General features: G+C 35.9%; 1 protein-coding gene, 1 long non-coding RNA gene and 2 other non-coding genes across 4 annotated transcripts; all 4 read left to right on the top strand.

Annotated features, from left to right (window-relative positions):
• Positions 1-714: 714 nt before the first annotated feature.
• Positions 715-3,913, top strand: LOC113690889 (uncharacterized). Its single transcript, XR_003448510.2, has 2 exons — positions 715-3,439; positions 3,552-3,913. It is a non-coding gene; the product is annotated as an uncharacterized lncRNA (long non-coding RNA).
• On the top strand, positions 1,253-1,333 carry LOC113691178 (small nucleolar RNA R21). The gene has a single exon (XR_003448591.1). It is a non-coding gene; the product is annotated as a small nucleolar RNA R21 (small nucleolar RNA).
• On the top strand, positions 2,575-2,656 carry LOC113691177 (small nucleolar RNA R21). The gene has a single exon (XR_003448590.2). It is a non-coding gene; the product is annotated as a small nucleolar RNA R21 (small nucleolar RNA).
• A 5,696-nt stretch (positions 3,914-9,609) lies between the features above and the next one.
• On the top strand, positions 9,610-11,933 carry LOC113689623 (uncharacterized). The gene has a single exon (XM_027207368.2). It carries the CDS (start codon positions 9,610-9,612, stop codon positions 11,614-11,616), a length of 2,007 nt encoding a protein of 668 aa, XP_027063169.2. The 3' UTR covers positions 11,617-11,933.
• The last annotated feature ends 4,165 nt before the right edge of the window (positions 11,934-16,098 follow it).

Genomic DNA, 16,098 nt, shown 5'->3' with positions numbered 1-16,098 from the left:
TATAATCTCAAGTGTGTTTCCGGAGTTTTCTTATGAAGGAAATGAAAGAATTACGTCGTTTTGCAAGTTGGTTCATGAACTAATATTCTAAAAAGATATGTGAGTCACAAAATTTTATTTAAAATAAGTTTAAAAAAAGTTTTTCATTTCAACTTGTTGGTAAATATTTTTTTTGCTTAAAAAACTAGAAAAAGAGTAGGTAAAAAATTTTTCTTATTTTTCCTCCCACTGAGAATTTTTTCTAGCTCCGCCACTGTCTCAAATATATATAAATTTGCTCTTCAATCTCTAGTTTAAACACTTTATCAAGCTTAAATCGATTGCAAAATTAGGTTAACTTTAGCTGAATAAATTGGATGTTTGAATGTAAGATTTGGTAATCTATCTCCTTTTTTGCAGTATAGCGCAAACCCCTTTTTTTTTTATCACATTAATACCGAATTATGATGATGCAATTGGAATTGGGATATTCCAACTCACTTATTCATGGAGGGAAATGTTCTAACTGAATTCAAGTTCTTTTTTATATGAACCTAAATTTTAACACAAATTCCTTCCTGTGATATATCTATTTATAATTTACTTCAAAAGTCTGGCTTTAAAGTTGCACATGTTCTTCAGCTCTAGTTAGGTTTTTTTTTTTTTTCTTTTTATCTTTTGGTACTTGGATGGAAATTGATGGAGTCCATTAGTACCTTTCACCTCAAAAAAAAAAAAAAAAAGGAAAAATGAGGGACAAAGAAACAATTTGCAAGCATTTTTATCCGAAAAATTTTTCCTCTTACTTCATACTTTTGGAACACGGGCAGCTGGTTATTGAGGTTCCATTCCAATTTGGGCTGGAAGGTCCACTGACCAACACAAAGAGGATTCCATTCCGCTATCAGGCTAAGGCCGGGTATCATGTAATGCTATCCAAACAAACAGGCATTCATCCCCAAAGGCCGAAGCTCTCTCTAGTCTCACTATAAATCTCCATTTTCACATCCCACTTCTAGCAGCGCCGCCATTAGGTTGTTAAGAGTCATGCTCTGCTTCCAGGGTCGCCTTTGGCCATCTCCTGCGACCTGCAGTCACCGTCCTCGCAGTTTCACGTAAACTCTGGCTTCATCATTAGTTAGGTTGATACGGAGCTTTTCTATTAAATACTACTACCCATTACAGTAGTTGTTTTTCTTGTTTTTTCTTTTTCTTTTTTTTTCCCTTTGTTTTCCCCTGTGATTCTTTTTGGGATTGTTTAAAGTGATTGTCTGGTCCCTATGATGAACTTGACAAGTAATTAAAAGTAGTGGACTGATGATACTCGTTGATGACAACTTTATTCTGAGGGATTTTGTTTATTCATCGTTTTGCCATTTTCTTTGGCTTTGTTTGTTTATGGGCTCTAAAAAGGATGAATTTTTCTAGTCGCAGCATTTTTTTAGAAGTGAGAACTGTTTATTTGTCAAATTTCTTTTATCTCCTTAGTCTCACTCCCAGAAGGTATGAATAGAGACTTTTGGCTTATAAATTTACTTCTTGCTTAACAACTGGGGGAGGGGAGCATTAAATGATGTTTTAAGGGAAAGTTCCATTTCTTTTACCTGCTTTTATTTCAATGGAAAACCATTGCTTTTGGACTCTGTTTGTGCTACTCTTATTCGGAAAGTGTAGAAAGATCTCAGGCAATAAGTTACTGCCTCGGTTACAGGCATTATTTTCAAGTAGGGATTCAACTGACTATTACACTTTCCCTTTAAGCTTTTCTTTATTAAAATTGGATACTGTTTCTTGAATAGCAATGGTTGTTGCAGTGTAGATGCATAAAAAAAAAAAAGACATACATAATGCAGGATGTATGTATATAGGACCATGCCATACCTATTAGAATGTTTTATGGTATTGGGCTAGTAGTCTATTAGGTATATGATGTGAGGTTGTCTCTCTCCCTTCTTTTATGAAAATAATGTTTAATGTTTTGTTTCTTTAGTTCAATGCGTCATGGCTTTGAGCTTTAAAGGTGATTGTCAAAGTTGTGATATGCTGTTCAAAAGGGTAGCCATTTATGCGAAGATAGGGAATTCTTATGTGATGGGTTAAAATACTTCATCCGGTCGCATGCAGTTTTTGTTTTAATCTATATTCTGTGAAATTTTATGATGCTGGAGTGAGATGAATCATAGTTTCTAGCTGCTACTTGGAACTTGCAGGGCTTCTTGTTCGTGAAATTATCCTGTGCTCATTGGTATGTACTGACTTGTCTCAAATGTACTTGCATAGATGATTGGATGTGTAAATGTTTGGATTTTCTTAAAGAAAAATGTAGTATGAGATGCATGTCATTGATTGGTAATGCTTAAGCACCATTGAACGTTTCTTGCATTAAGCTGTTTCCTCAGAAGGACCTGGGCAATCTTTCACATTATTGGTTCTTGGACCGGGAAGATAAGGGTTTGACAGATTAAACAGGGACGGTGCTTCGATGGTAGCAACTGTACAGTATGATAGACCTAGACCTAGACCTATATTAACAGCTCAAAAGCATTTGTTTGCTCGATTGCCTGGAACTTGTTAATGTCCTCCTCCCTTTTCTTGCATTTCTATGAAGATTGCATCTGTATTTTAACGTTAAAAGTAGACTGAAAGTCAACTGATGACAAATCAATTCTGAGGGATGCACTCTTAAGCCTTGTCTGTTTGCTTCCTGCTATACTGGCTTTTCATGTAAACAGTTATTTGTCTAGACAAACTGGTAAATTTTGTTTTTCCGTCTTGGTGAACTTAGTTTAGCTATTTAGTGCACTTTCTATTATGCCGATTAGTTTAGCTATTTAGTGAACATTTCTATTACGCCGATCTATTAATCACTGATGCTACCCACTTACCCTTGTAGCAAAAGGCTAAAAACTTAAATGTAAAAGGAAGAATTCAGCTATAATTATTGGACTGGATTTCTCTCTTCTAGATTGATGCATTTTATCTGCTAAGATGGCAGTTTATTGGCCATTGACAAAAATTAGTATGGAGCATTTATCTTGTGTCTTTGACTGTATCTTTCTCTGCTTTGTCCACAAGTACCTCCAGTTATTTCAATTCTGTCACCGGCTATGTGGCTCAGAGGATCTACTTTATGAATTTCTCCTGTACTATTGCACAATTAGTTGTTCAACTTTCTGACTCTCAAGGTGTTAGTGTATTCATGCCTACTTGAAGATGCTGATTTATAATTTTCGTGACTGCCGCCCTCCACCTCCTCCTTCCACCCATTTCCCTCTTGGATAGATTGGTTTGTGTCACAATGGAGCATAAGCACTTTGGTGAACTCCGCTGTTGATTGTCAGCTATGTCATTTAGTATTTAATGGTGCTTTCTAGTGGAAGCCTCCAATGGAAACTGCAGAGCTTGTACTGAATCCCCTCTAGCAAAAAGATTCTGATGGCTGGCAATCTTCAACCTTTGAGTAAGCACATGACTCATCGACTTCGGCTGAAATGGTGACGCTATTTAAGTAGTTTAGTCACTTGATGAATTCTATGGAATCAGGTTCTGATGGTCGGGCTTTTTCTGAACAGGTGATTCAAATTTGTTCCAAGGCAAAAAGGAGGCTGATGATCTTTGGCAATGATGGAGAAGAAAGCTGCTAAGGAAATGGTTTGTATGAGAGAATCATTACTCACTTCCTTATTCCAACTTGCGAAAGTTGACACCAATTCATTCGCAACGTGGGAGCGATTGGTGCTATGATTCCCGACTTCTTGGGCGTTGAAGAGCATTGGAAATGCAGTAATTCGACGATTAAAAGGCGAGTCTTGTACATTGTTGAAACATATATGACTATTGTTCTTTCATTTTTTTTTATGCATTTCGTACAAATATACCTTTGAGCAAAAATAGTGTGGAACATGTAATTGAAAGCACCGCCTTACAAATTTCATCCTTTTTCTTTACGTTGAATCATGGTTAGTTCCGAAACTCCCACCAACTAACTATTCTAAAACATAAAATTTACTACTAGTTGGTACTTTGCTTGATGTGAAAATAAATTTGGAGTTCATTGCATGACATAGAAAGAGATACAAAGAGGTTTATTATAGGTAGGGATGGCAATGGACCGGGGGACACCTCCCTCAACCCCCGCCCCCGCCTCCCCCTTCCCCGCCCCGCCCCGTCCCACTTCCCCCGCGGGAGCACCCGTGGGGTTAAAAAATTTTATTATATAATTTAATTATAATTAAATTTGAGCAAATAATCGAGTATTAAAATATCAACACATCATCAAATTATTATTGATTGTAACTTCACAATTGAAATTCATAAAAATAATTAAACAAAGATTATTTGAATACAATCTAATATAATAAAACAAATATAACTAAAATAATCAAGTTTTCACTTTTGATACAACTACAATTACTAAATTATTATTGTGTTTTTTTAGAAAAAGTAACGGCTCCGTTTGGATTAGCTGTTTTTGGAGTTGTTTTTCAAAAACAGCATTGTAGCATTTTATTTTTGAAATACAATTGTATTAAGTGTAGTTAGGAATTTAATATAAATATATTAATAAATTTAGTATAAACAATTAATAATTTTTATTAATAGACATGTATAATTGATAATATCATTATATATATAATTATGTACAGATATATATATATATATTTCAAACGGGTGGCGGGACGGGGAGTATACCCTCATCCCCGCCCCGTTTCTATCTTTCAACGAAGAAATCAGAAGTAAATTACTAATCCCGAACCCCGCCCCGCCCCATTTCTAAACGGGGGCTAATTGCTTAGATTATAGGTTAAAAAAAAAAACATCCGCCAAATGCACCTCTGACACAGGGTTGTTCTTGTTCTATACGTGCCGTGCTGATTCAGCACGGCCCCAAAATAAATTTCGCAGAAGTCAGAAAAATGTCAGCCTGTGCAGTCTTGTGTCAGTCCGGGCCGTGCTGATTGTGCACGGTCCGGAATGACTAAAGACCGACGGATACTGCTTTTGTCAGTCCCGGCCGTGCACATTCAGCACGGCTCCATTGAAAAAAATTAAACCATTGGTCTTGCGGCAGGTGAGAATGCCGTAGGAGTGATCCTTGGTGGAATCTTGTAAGTTTCCTCGCTCCTCGTTCTTTCTTGGGAAGGGGGATGTTTTTGTTGGTTAAGCAAAATATTTATAGGGCTAATGCTTAATGACACCTCAAATGCCAAAAGAAAAATCAAGTCTTGGGATTCTATCATCTTTATAAATTATGCATTTATAATACTCCCTCCGTCCCATTTTCTTAGTCTTGGTTTTTTTTTCACACAGATTAAGAAAGTGTAATTAATTTGGTTGGAAACATAAATTTAGAGTAATAATTTCCTAAAATACCCTTATGCTAATCACGAAGAGTGCATTGGAAAAGTTCAATGTATTCAATGTAGTGGGTTAGTATTTAATAACAATGTATTAATAACAAGATATATTAATAAGGGTATTGTAGACAATTTGAAAGATCACTACATTTCTTAATGGGAAAGTGGACTACAATTTGGGACAGACCAAAAAGGAAAACAAGACTATCAAAGTGGGACGGAGGGAGTAATATACACTTATACATTTAAATATTGTATTTATAATACATTTATATATTTATATCAAAATATATAAATGTATTATATTATATATAATACATAATATAAATATATTTTTAAATGTATAAGTGTATATTATTATAAATGCATAATTTATAAATGAATATTATATAAATGTATAAAGTAATATATTATAAATATATATTAATATTATGTGTAAATGTATTAATATAATTAATATAAATGCAAAAATGTATTAATATTATGTATAAATGTCAAATTAATATCATGTATATTAATATAATTTATATAATATATAATATTTATATAAATATATTATAAATATATAAAAATACTTTGTAAATAAAATAAAATATTTATAATATGTATAAATAAATAAATATTTAATATATAAATATTTAATATATATAATATACATTAATATTAATTATAAATATTGTAATATTATAAATATGGTGTTTATATAATATTTCAATTTGTAATATTTATTGTACATTTCATTATATAAATATTTGTATAATACATAATATATAAATATATAATATATAATTTTCAATAATACATAAAATTGTGTTGAAATATCAACAATGCATATTCGGTCAACATTCAAATTCAAAAAATAATTTCAAAGTTGACAAAATATTGATAGACCGTACAATTGACTGTAGCTAGCACCATTTGTGTCATGAGCAGTCGTGCTTAATTGGAAATGGCAAGGAGAAATCTCGTGCTTAATTTTTTTCAAAGGAGCCGTGCTGAATGTGCACGGCTCTGACTGACAAAAGCAGGATCTGTCAGTCTTTAGTCATTCCGGGCCGTGCACAGTCAGCACGGTCCGGACTGACACAAGACTGCACAGGCTGACATTTTTCTGACTTCTGCGACATTTATTTTGGGGCCGTGCTGAGTCAGCACGGCACGTATAGAACAAGAACAATCCCGTGTCAGAGGTACATTTGACGGATAATTTTTTTTTTTACCTATAACCTAAGCAATTAGCCCTAAACGGGGGTAAAAAATTCCTCCCCACCCCCGCCCCCGCCCCAATGACCCCCGGGCACCCACCCCGTTACCATCCCTAATTATAGGTATGATTGGAAGTGATGTTGGTCCCTTGCCGCAGACGTTTATATAAGTTACATGGCACCTCAATTGATCGATTATTCATCTGCCTTGGCCTCATTTGGATTGTACAACAAGGAAGTGTTCTGAAAAAAAGGAAAAAAAAAAGAGTTGGTTAAAAAATGTGTAAATTATTGTGAAACAAATAAATTAAGTAATGAAATGTAGAGACAGAAAGGATTAGATAAAGAGATTATTCATTCATTTATTCTTCCAAAAGTTCCAAAGTTTCCTCGAGGTCACAATTGAGGCTTCCAAGATACGCGTACCAATATTAATACAGATATAGAAATTTAGTGTTTCCAGTATATGAATATGGTAGTTGCATAACTAACTAATAAACTATGAGAAGATATATGAATGTACCAATGAATCTCCTAGGGAATGAATGATGCAATATATCTCTTGGGGAGTGATAGAACGGATATCCAACTTATCATTTCATTAATTTCATAACACAAACGGAATCTTTTAGAAAATTTTTCTCCAAAAGTCAGAAATGGCACCTCAATTGATGGATTATTCACATGTCTTGGCTTTAATTGGAAGGGTTTTGAGGAAAGAAATAATTTAAAAAAATGAAAAGATAATTGAAAAATATATAGTAATATATGCGAAATTACCCACTCGCGATTTGGGGTTGGCGACAGTAATGTTTGCATTGAAGAAATGGAGGCATTATCTATATGGGGTGACATTTGAGGTCTTTACAGATCACAAGAGTCTTAATTACTTGTTTTCTTAAAAAAAGTTGAACTTGTGACAGCGTAGATGAGTGGAATTTTTGGAAAATTATGACTATACGATTAATTGTCACCCGGGGAAAGCTAATGTAGTAACTGATGCCTTAAGTCGTAAAGTACAAGCGGCTGGATTAATGATAAAAGAATTGCACCTGCCAGAGGAAGCCTTCTGACTTGTTTGGATTGCGTTGCGCAGAAAAGCATCGACCACAGCGGGTGACAGGCAATGCAATTAGGCATGGACCAAGATCTTCCTGCTGATTCTTGTGCTTTCAATTTGGCGATTGATAGCCTTAATTTTTTCGTTCCTCCAAGATCCTTTGAAGCCGGTGTTTCTGCAAGAAACTCTGGTTGGTGGAAAGATTTGATGAGTGCTCCACCAATAACCTGCAATCAAGGAAGGATATACTCTTGCAACATGAAAATGACAGTAATTTTAAGGCCTCATTGGAAGGGGACAAGAAAGAATGTCGAGCCTTAAAGATATCAAGCGAAGACTCTCCCCATTCTTCTACGCCAAATGAATTCTCCACCAATACCACGACTAGTGTGTCAGTTGATAATTTGACCGATGACGATATTCCACTCTTCCCCAAAAATGTAGAATCTGAAACACCACTACCAGCAAAGAGGTTCAAGGGCAATGGCGATGACTCTACCGAATCAGTAACTTTGAAAAATCCCAAGAAATCATCTCAGCAATGTACTAAGGAAAGTAGGGAGTCAATCATTGTTCAAAGCAAAGCAGCCAAGTAAGATTGACTATCAAAAAAGAGCACACCATCTGGTAAAGGCACCTCTGCCTGAAATCCTATAATTGTTTGTGAAGACTGAAGAGAGCGAGAAAACGGAGAATCAAGAAAAGGCATTTTGTTTGCTCCTGGAAGGGATGCGGACTGCAAGTCACGCACATACTCTGACTCGAGGGGAAAGTCTCCCAAATATCCCATATTCGTTGTTGTTGACTAGAGGAAATTAACTAAGAGAAGCCGAGTGGACGAATTTTTGGACTGAAGAGCGAAGGAAGGTTATTTCCTTTTGCTTCCTTTTGTATTCTACTCAGCAGCCTTGTGTCCTTCTTGCTTGTCTTGGACACCTATAACAATGTGCTGCATGCTACCAATGTGTGTAATAGTTAAACTCGAGTAATGAAGTATGAATGTTATAAATGGCAAAGCTTAAACTTAATTTCAATGTTGAGGTATGTTATAAACGGTAATGACTTCTACAAATAATCCCACAATTGAATTTATTACAGGGTAGGGGAGAGGGGTTTTCACCAATAAAACGAAGAAGAAGAGCCTAGTCCTCTTGAACAAGAACTTAAACTAACTGATTGTAGAGTAACATCTGCAAGTCTTGGATATGACTGCAACTTCCCATGACTAAGCAAGCTTAATTCCACTTCCTCATTTTGTTAACTATTCACAGCAGGTGCAGTGTCTTGTTCTTTAAAGCAGGGAAGATCATTGGATACTTGTTGCAGCAAATTAAATTAGTGACCCTGTCAAATTTCTTGGAAGCAGCCGAAACGTTAGATGAGAATGATATTAAGAATACTGCAGACACAAGAGGAAAAGCTAGAGGCAGGAGCTTCCTTTCTTGTGAATACGGTACATTTACTCTACAGCTAAAGCAAAATGGTTGTTGTGTCCTTGTTCAAGTATTATTGCGCCAAAGGAAAATGGTCTTAATTTAGCATTGAGCTTGTGCAGCTTTACAGTCACCCTTACCTGACATGGAAACGTTGTGAACTGGCATGGGCATCTCTGTCTTAAACCACCTAAAAAATCAAGAGTATTTCATACAGGGAAAAGAAAAAAAAAAAGAAAGAAAGAAAGAAACGAAAAAAATCGAAAGAGATCATTGTGATAGAGACATTGTCACATTGCTAGTAACAAACCAGTAAAACACGCTCGGTAGCATATTTTGATCCATTGCATCATGTCGTTTAGTAGTTGAGGTGATGAAATACAAGTGCCGTATTTGAGCACTTTGAAGCAGAGGAACAAGCGTATGGATGTGATTGAATCATGACATTTCGGTTAACTTTCTTGTCCAAAAACCTTTTCTAGTCACCATACAACCTAGAAGCACCTAAAACCCTGTCCCTGAGCAAATATATCTTGGGAAAGGGAAAGAAAAGAAGGGAATTCTGAAACCCAACGATGGAGGAGCAGCCATCAGATGCCGTGATGGAGGAGAGAGAGGAGCTAATGGTTCCACCCACTGGTGGAAAACCAACTCTAAGAACAGCCTATTTCCTCAAGCCCACCGATCATCGGACTTTCGTCGAGAAAAACGGCCTTTCTTCAGTTCCCCGTGCTTCAAATGTCATGGTTCCTATTAACTCCAAAGAAAGCCCATTACGTGTAGTCTTCGGTGGATGGAAATGCCGCCAACCGAGGGAGTGGAAGAACTGGGTTCATCAGTTAAGACCTGCATATGAAGACACATGGAAGAAAGCTGGAATCTTGGAGGCTATTTTGGCTTCAACTTACCATACCACCAGGGATAATGATCTAATAGTTAAGCTTGCTGAGAAATGGTGTCTTGAGACGAATACGTTTGTCTTCTCCTGGGGTGAAGCAACCATCACGTTGGAAGATGTCATGGTTTTGGGAGGTTATCAATCAGTCTTAGGAGATTGTGCTCTAGGCCCTCTTGCGTGTACTGAAGGTATGTTTAACCTGGAGGAAAAGCTGAAAAGGGCCCATAGTATGATTTCACGTTCTATGGGTCAATTTGCAAGGCAACGTCCTTGGATCCGTCATTTTAAGGGAACTGGGAAAAAACTGGAGCATGAGGCATTTCTTGCCTTGTGGTTGTCCAGGTACGTGTTTCCCAACTACTATGACTTTGTAAGCAAAAATGTCTTCCCCGTAGCTATCAGTCTGTCTAGAGGCTTTCCTGTTGCAGTTGCTCCTTCCCTTCTTGCTAGCATATATAGGGATATGGGCTTGCTGAAAAAATTTTTAATAGCTTCGGTTGAGTGTCCTGATAGTAAATCAAAGCTTTATTTATCTGCTCCACTCCAATTAGTTCAACTCTGGGCTTGGGAAAGATTTCCAACATTAAGACCTAATCCTAACCCGCTTGAATTTGGAGAGCCAAGATCAGCCAGATGGCACATGTTAAAGAAAGTGGGAGTTAAAGATGTAAGGGAGGCTTTGGATTCAGCATGTGAAAGTTTCCAGTGGCGGCCATACGCCATAGCAGTAGAAAACTGGAACATTCCGAGGTTTTACAAAGAAAATGAGGATTATGTAACTGTCGATTCTGGTAAGGACTTGGTGATGGAGTCCTGGGTTAGATGTTTGAGAATTTCAGAGCTAGTTGGGATGGACTGCCTGGAGCTGTATCTTCCACATCGAGTTGCAATGCAATTCGGGTTTGACCAAGATGTTCCAGGCTTTGTCAAGAGATCATCAAATTGTCAGCCTCTTGAGATCGCTTGGAGCAACTACAACAGGCCAATTAAAGATGTCAAGCTTCATATACCTGCCCGATTGTTCGAATCAGACGTCACAACACGGTACTTGGAGTGGTGGGATAAGTTGAAGCTGGATCAGGGAAATGCTACTACAATTACAAATGTTGTCTTGCCAGGCTTGTCTCCCAATCCTGATCATGTAGGACAGGAGGTGGATGATGATGATGATGATAATATAATGCTTGCTGAATTGATGAAGAGGAAGAGGGGTCGTGCTGATGAAGCCATAGGAGTGTCTGGAGGTTTTGAGATTATGGCAGATGCTCAGGGCTTATCACCTGCACCTGAAAATCGTGTCTCTGTTAAAAATCCTGAATCAGGGATAAACTCTGTAACATCAGGTGACGAGAATGTTGGAAGGGTACTGGAGGAATACAGGACGGATAACTCAAACGCAATTATAGTAAAAGAAAGATTGATGAATACTGAAGAAGATGAAGAGGAAAGCTACAAATCTAGTGCCGGTGATCCACTGGAACCTAAGATTGGTACATTAGATAATGAAAGTGTTGCAGGTGGTGCGTCTCAAAGTGGATATGCTGAAATCAATGAACAGAGCGGAGCTTTGCCAGAGAGACTAAACTGGAATATAGAGGTGGAAAATCTTGAGGCTCGAATTAGGAATCTTGGGAAAATACTTGCCTGGATTCAAGCTGCTGAAGGTGAAGCAGGAAGGAAGTAAGAAATCAAGCAAAAAGAACTGCTGCATCGTCTCTTTTATAATTCACTCCAACATCACTTCATTTTGAGTTTATAGAAGCCAAAGTCTTACTAATGTAGGGGATTCCACACGATCGGTTCCGGTCTTATGTAGTAGTATTCTGGGTATTGGACACTGTTATTAAGTCTTTCTAATGTAGGTTGTGGGCAACTCGAACGTTGCTAAGTACAGCCTGAGGAAGGAAATGATCTAGCAAAACCACCACTACATATTTTGTTAAGGGATCAAGGAAAAAGAAAGAATGGAAGTTCTAATTAATTGAATTGAATTTGCTGATATGACTGGATTTTGAGTACTTAAATCTAATTACTGAGACTCTACATGACATTTGTTTTTGTTAAACCGCAGTATTTTGACAAGTGGAAAGTGTTGAAAAAGAAACTGCTGACAAAGTGGTTTGAAATATCAATGAGATATTTACTACTCTATTTTATGTATTTATTTATTTATTTATTTGAAGAGAAGTTGGGCAACGCCCTGTTTAATAACCCAATTAATCATTTAAATTCAACGGATCTTAACATATTCAGATGCATTCGACAAACCAAAAATAAAAAAAAAATGAATTAATTAAATGGTACTGAATTTTCTCAAAAATAAATAATAAGCTATTCATTTCAGATTAGTACTTGACAATTTCAATGACTTAACGGATTCATTTCAAATTTCAGTTTTCAAATTTCAATTTTATCAAAGTGATCTTTTTTTTTTTCGCAAATGAGTTGTAAAAGTAAAGATTGTTTTGAAAAGTGCCTTACAGAATTTTTTTTTTTTTTTTTTTTTTACCCGCTTAACAAAAACATTAGAACAATTTACAAGAATAATAAATCCTAGTCAGAATGCCTCAAAATATTTAGGTAGGAACAAGTATAAGATCAATCTTTGTACAAACCGCAAAAGTGTTACAAAACAAAACAAACCTGGTAAATGAAATTTCAATTTGTCTTGGGTTGAACTGGCAGTACACATGTTGCTCGTTATTTTCCCATGCCATTAGCTGTTGAATTTTGTTGGATTGCACCCTCATTCGTGCTTAACGGTTAAACATATATGGTTAAATATCTGAATTCTTTACTCAATAATAAAATTCTGTTTGCATTTAACATAGCTTAATTAAAAGCTATGTTAGCATAACTTATTCATATTAACTAAGTGATCCACATCCAATCCTTATGAATGTCTGCTCAAAATCTACAAGTACATCCAGTGGATGTCAAGACCCAGGGTGTTTCTGAGCAGCATAGCATAATCATGTCTAGCGAGTTAAATTGAGCGTTAATTCATTTATAAGATTTTTTTATATTCTCTCGAGGGACGAAATGTCACGCCAGCGTCTAATTGGGTAATTCTTTTATAAGACGAATAATTGTAATAAGTACTCTCATTTATTCATCGCGTCGGACAAACTAAGCAATTTTTTTTTTTTTTCTTTTTTTTACCTTGCTCTCTCTTCAACTTATATATTATACAGAGCTACAACGACAAATAACACTTCAACTTTCCATACTTGAAAATGCACTTTCTGGGAGAGAAAAAAAAAATATATACACAAAAACTTCAAAATGCAACATACAAAACGGATTGCAAATGGGACAAATCTATCCCAGATGGTTTTTTAGCTGGTGTCATCATCCAGTGAGAAGTATAATAAGCAGTTCCTCACTTTCTTCTTGACTGAAACAATCATCCCTCATCCATACAAAACCATTTCTGTCCCTCGTCTACCGCTTCATCATCGCTCCAGCAATCCTCCCTGAAGATGGCTTTCTTATGCCATGGTTGGTAACTTCTTAATTTCTCATCAATTCTCCCTTCTTGCCTTGTGTTTTTCTTTAAAATTTTGTTCCCTTGCTTCCTTCTCGCTTTTTTCACCTTTAAAAAAATTTTATTGCTGTTGAGACTAAGAGTTACACCAGTAGAATTGACTGCCAGTATTTTATTGCTGTACGGTCCCCTTTGCTATTAACCAAGAAAAAATAAAGTAGAGGGAATGGAAAAGGAAAGAAGTATCACAGATTTTAACCGAAAGGAGATTGTTCTTAGCAAAATTTGCAATAAAAACAAATTTTTTTTTTGGAAAAAAAAAATATTCTCAAACTTTGTGAAGAATTTTATGAATTTGCAAGTATATCAAGATCCTCAAGTTGGACAGTTGGTGTGACATAAAAACTTTGCTTGATCTGATCAAGGGGCAGTGCCGTCTTGTGTTTTGCCGTGCTCACGAGTTCAGCATATCAATACCCACGTCTCACTGTGTGGGGCCGCCTCCTAAAATACCATCTATACCCTTGAATCAGAAACGCAGACTAGGCAGGCAGTATTAATAATTGGATTAAAGGACATTTATATTACCCCCATAAAAAAATGGTTTTTATAATGCTGCTATTTCTTTTGTATTTTCATTTTTTTTGGGTAAGACATTTATAATGCTCTTAATTACCAAGTAAAACTCATTATCATAGAATACAATAATGCATTCACTCTTTTTGGAATCATGTTTATTCTGGTACCTCTTAGTTAGATGCCGCAGTAATTATATTAAATGAAATTATTTTTGGTACCTAATAATTTTAGTTGAAATTTTACTTGTTAATTCCAATAGACTAATATAGTTAACTCACAATTTAGTAATTTTTGTTATTGTACTGCCTATTATTGTCGCTTTTAATTAGTTAATATTATCACGTCGTCATGTCGTTGTCTCGTGATTCTTGTCGCATCGTATCATTGCCTTATCACTTCTAATCGGTTACTATTATCATATCGTACCGTTATCTTATCGCATCATATCCTTGTCTTGTCGCTTTTAAACTGTTTTTAGTAGTTAGAATTTTCGTCGATCAATATCGTTGTTTGGTATTTCTTTTTTTTTTTTTTAAAGCAATCTTAGATACCATTATAATGTACTAAAGTAATTATTGTTGCCATTTTGGAATTGGACAATGATATAACATATTACAATGATGTGCTATCTTCTTTATATATTCAACACGTGTTCATACTTTTGATTTATCAGCATTTTTATACTCTAGTAAACTATTCTTAGTAGCAAATTATCTCATAGCCCTCGTGTTCGAAATAGTACACGAGTCTTCTACATATTTTTCTTCTATGCTCGAGAAAATTAAAATTGTAAGTAAATATTCTACTTTTCATTTTGTTGAAGTAAATATTCTACTTGTAACACATTGAGTTATCATCATTTTCTAGACAATTCTTAGTAGTATTTTGTCACTTTTTAAGTCATTTCTGTGCTATTTATTGTTCAAAATGGTAAACTGATCATATACATACAAGTATACGTATACATACATACATAAATATATATATATACATATATATACATATACATATTCTACACCTATGAAAAAATTCTCATAAATATCCTACCTATAATACTTCAACCTAGTCTAGATCATATGCAATCGGATGAATTATCACTGAAATATGTATATCTCTCTAACTACGAACAAAATTCATTAAAAAAAAATCAATTAGGACTACAACATCTCTTGTTTGTACTGCCCGAATTTCTGCTGTCTATGTAGAAAAGTGATTCTACTGTCTAATGGCCTACCAGAATAAAAGGGCAACAAAGTCTTTTACGTGTTCCTCTTCTTGTCCATGAGCAGTGAGTGATAAATGAAAAAATCATGTATTCATTTCTCTGTTTCCTTCTCGACTAGGCCAAAACTTTGCTGCCAATTATTGATTTTGCGTTACTGAGAGAAAGAAAAATTGGATCTTTATCTACTATCATTGCTTAATTAGTTGAATGGAACTCTTAGAACTTTTGTCTACCTTAAAATGGCAGTTCCATTGGATGATGACATCGTGGAAGAAAGGGAAGAGATCGTGGCTTCAGCCAGTGGTGGTATTTCACATAAGAGGACTGCTCATTTCCTGAAGCCGCCTGTTCCTTGCAGTGAAGGTTCAAACTTGAAGCTTCCTTATCTTTCACCTAAACCATGGTGGCCTCTGCATGTGGAATTCAACGGCTGGAAAGACCCACAAAAGAAGTGGGAAAAATGGGTTGATCAAATGCAGTCCAAGAACCAATCTTTATGGAAAAAAGCTGGAATCTTTGAAGCTATCATGTGCTCAAAGTATAGGTTTCACAGAAATAACGACTTGGTTTTTGGTCTAGCTGAAAGATGGTGCTCTGAGACCAATACTTTTGTATTCCCTTGGGGTGAAGCAACTATTACTCTGGAAGATATGATGGTTCTGGGTGGCCTCTCTGTTATTGGTAGCCCTGTTTTGTTGCCTTTGGTAGACAAGGAACTGGCTGAGATTGAGAAGAGTTTGAAAAAAGTGCATGCCAATTTTGCTCAGAAGAAAAGTCATGGCCATCTTCAATGGCTGAATTTCTTCATGGAGTCTGGAAAAAGACACGAGCATGAAGCTTTTCTTTCCCTCTGGCTGTCAAGGTTTGTTTTCCCC

The sequence above is a fragment of the Coffea arabica genome, chromosome 5c (genome assembly GCF_036785885.1).
Source record: "Coffea arabica cultivar ET-39 chromosome 5c, Coffea Arabica ET-39 HiFi, whole genome shotgun sequence".
Classification (NCBI taxonomy): Eukaryota; Viridiplantae; Streptophyta; class Magnoliopsida; order Gentianales; family Rubiaceae; genus Coffea; species Coffea arabica.
The sequence above is the reverse complement of the archived record's forward strand: the minus strand, read 5'-3'. Positions and strand labels throughout refer to the sequence as shown.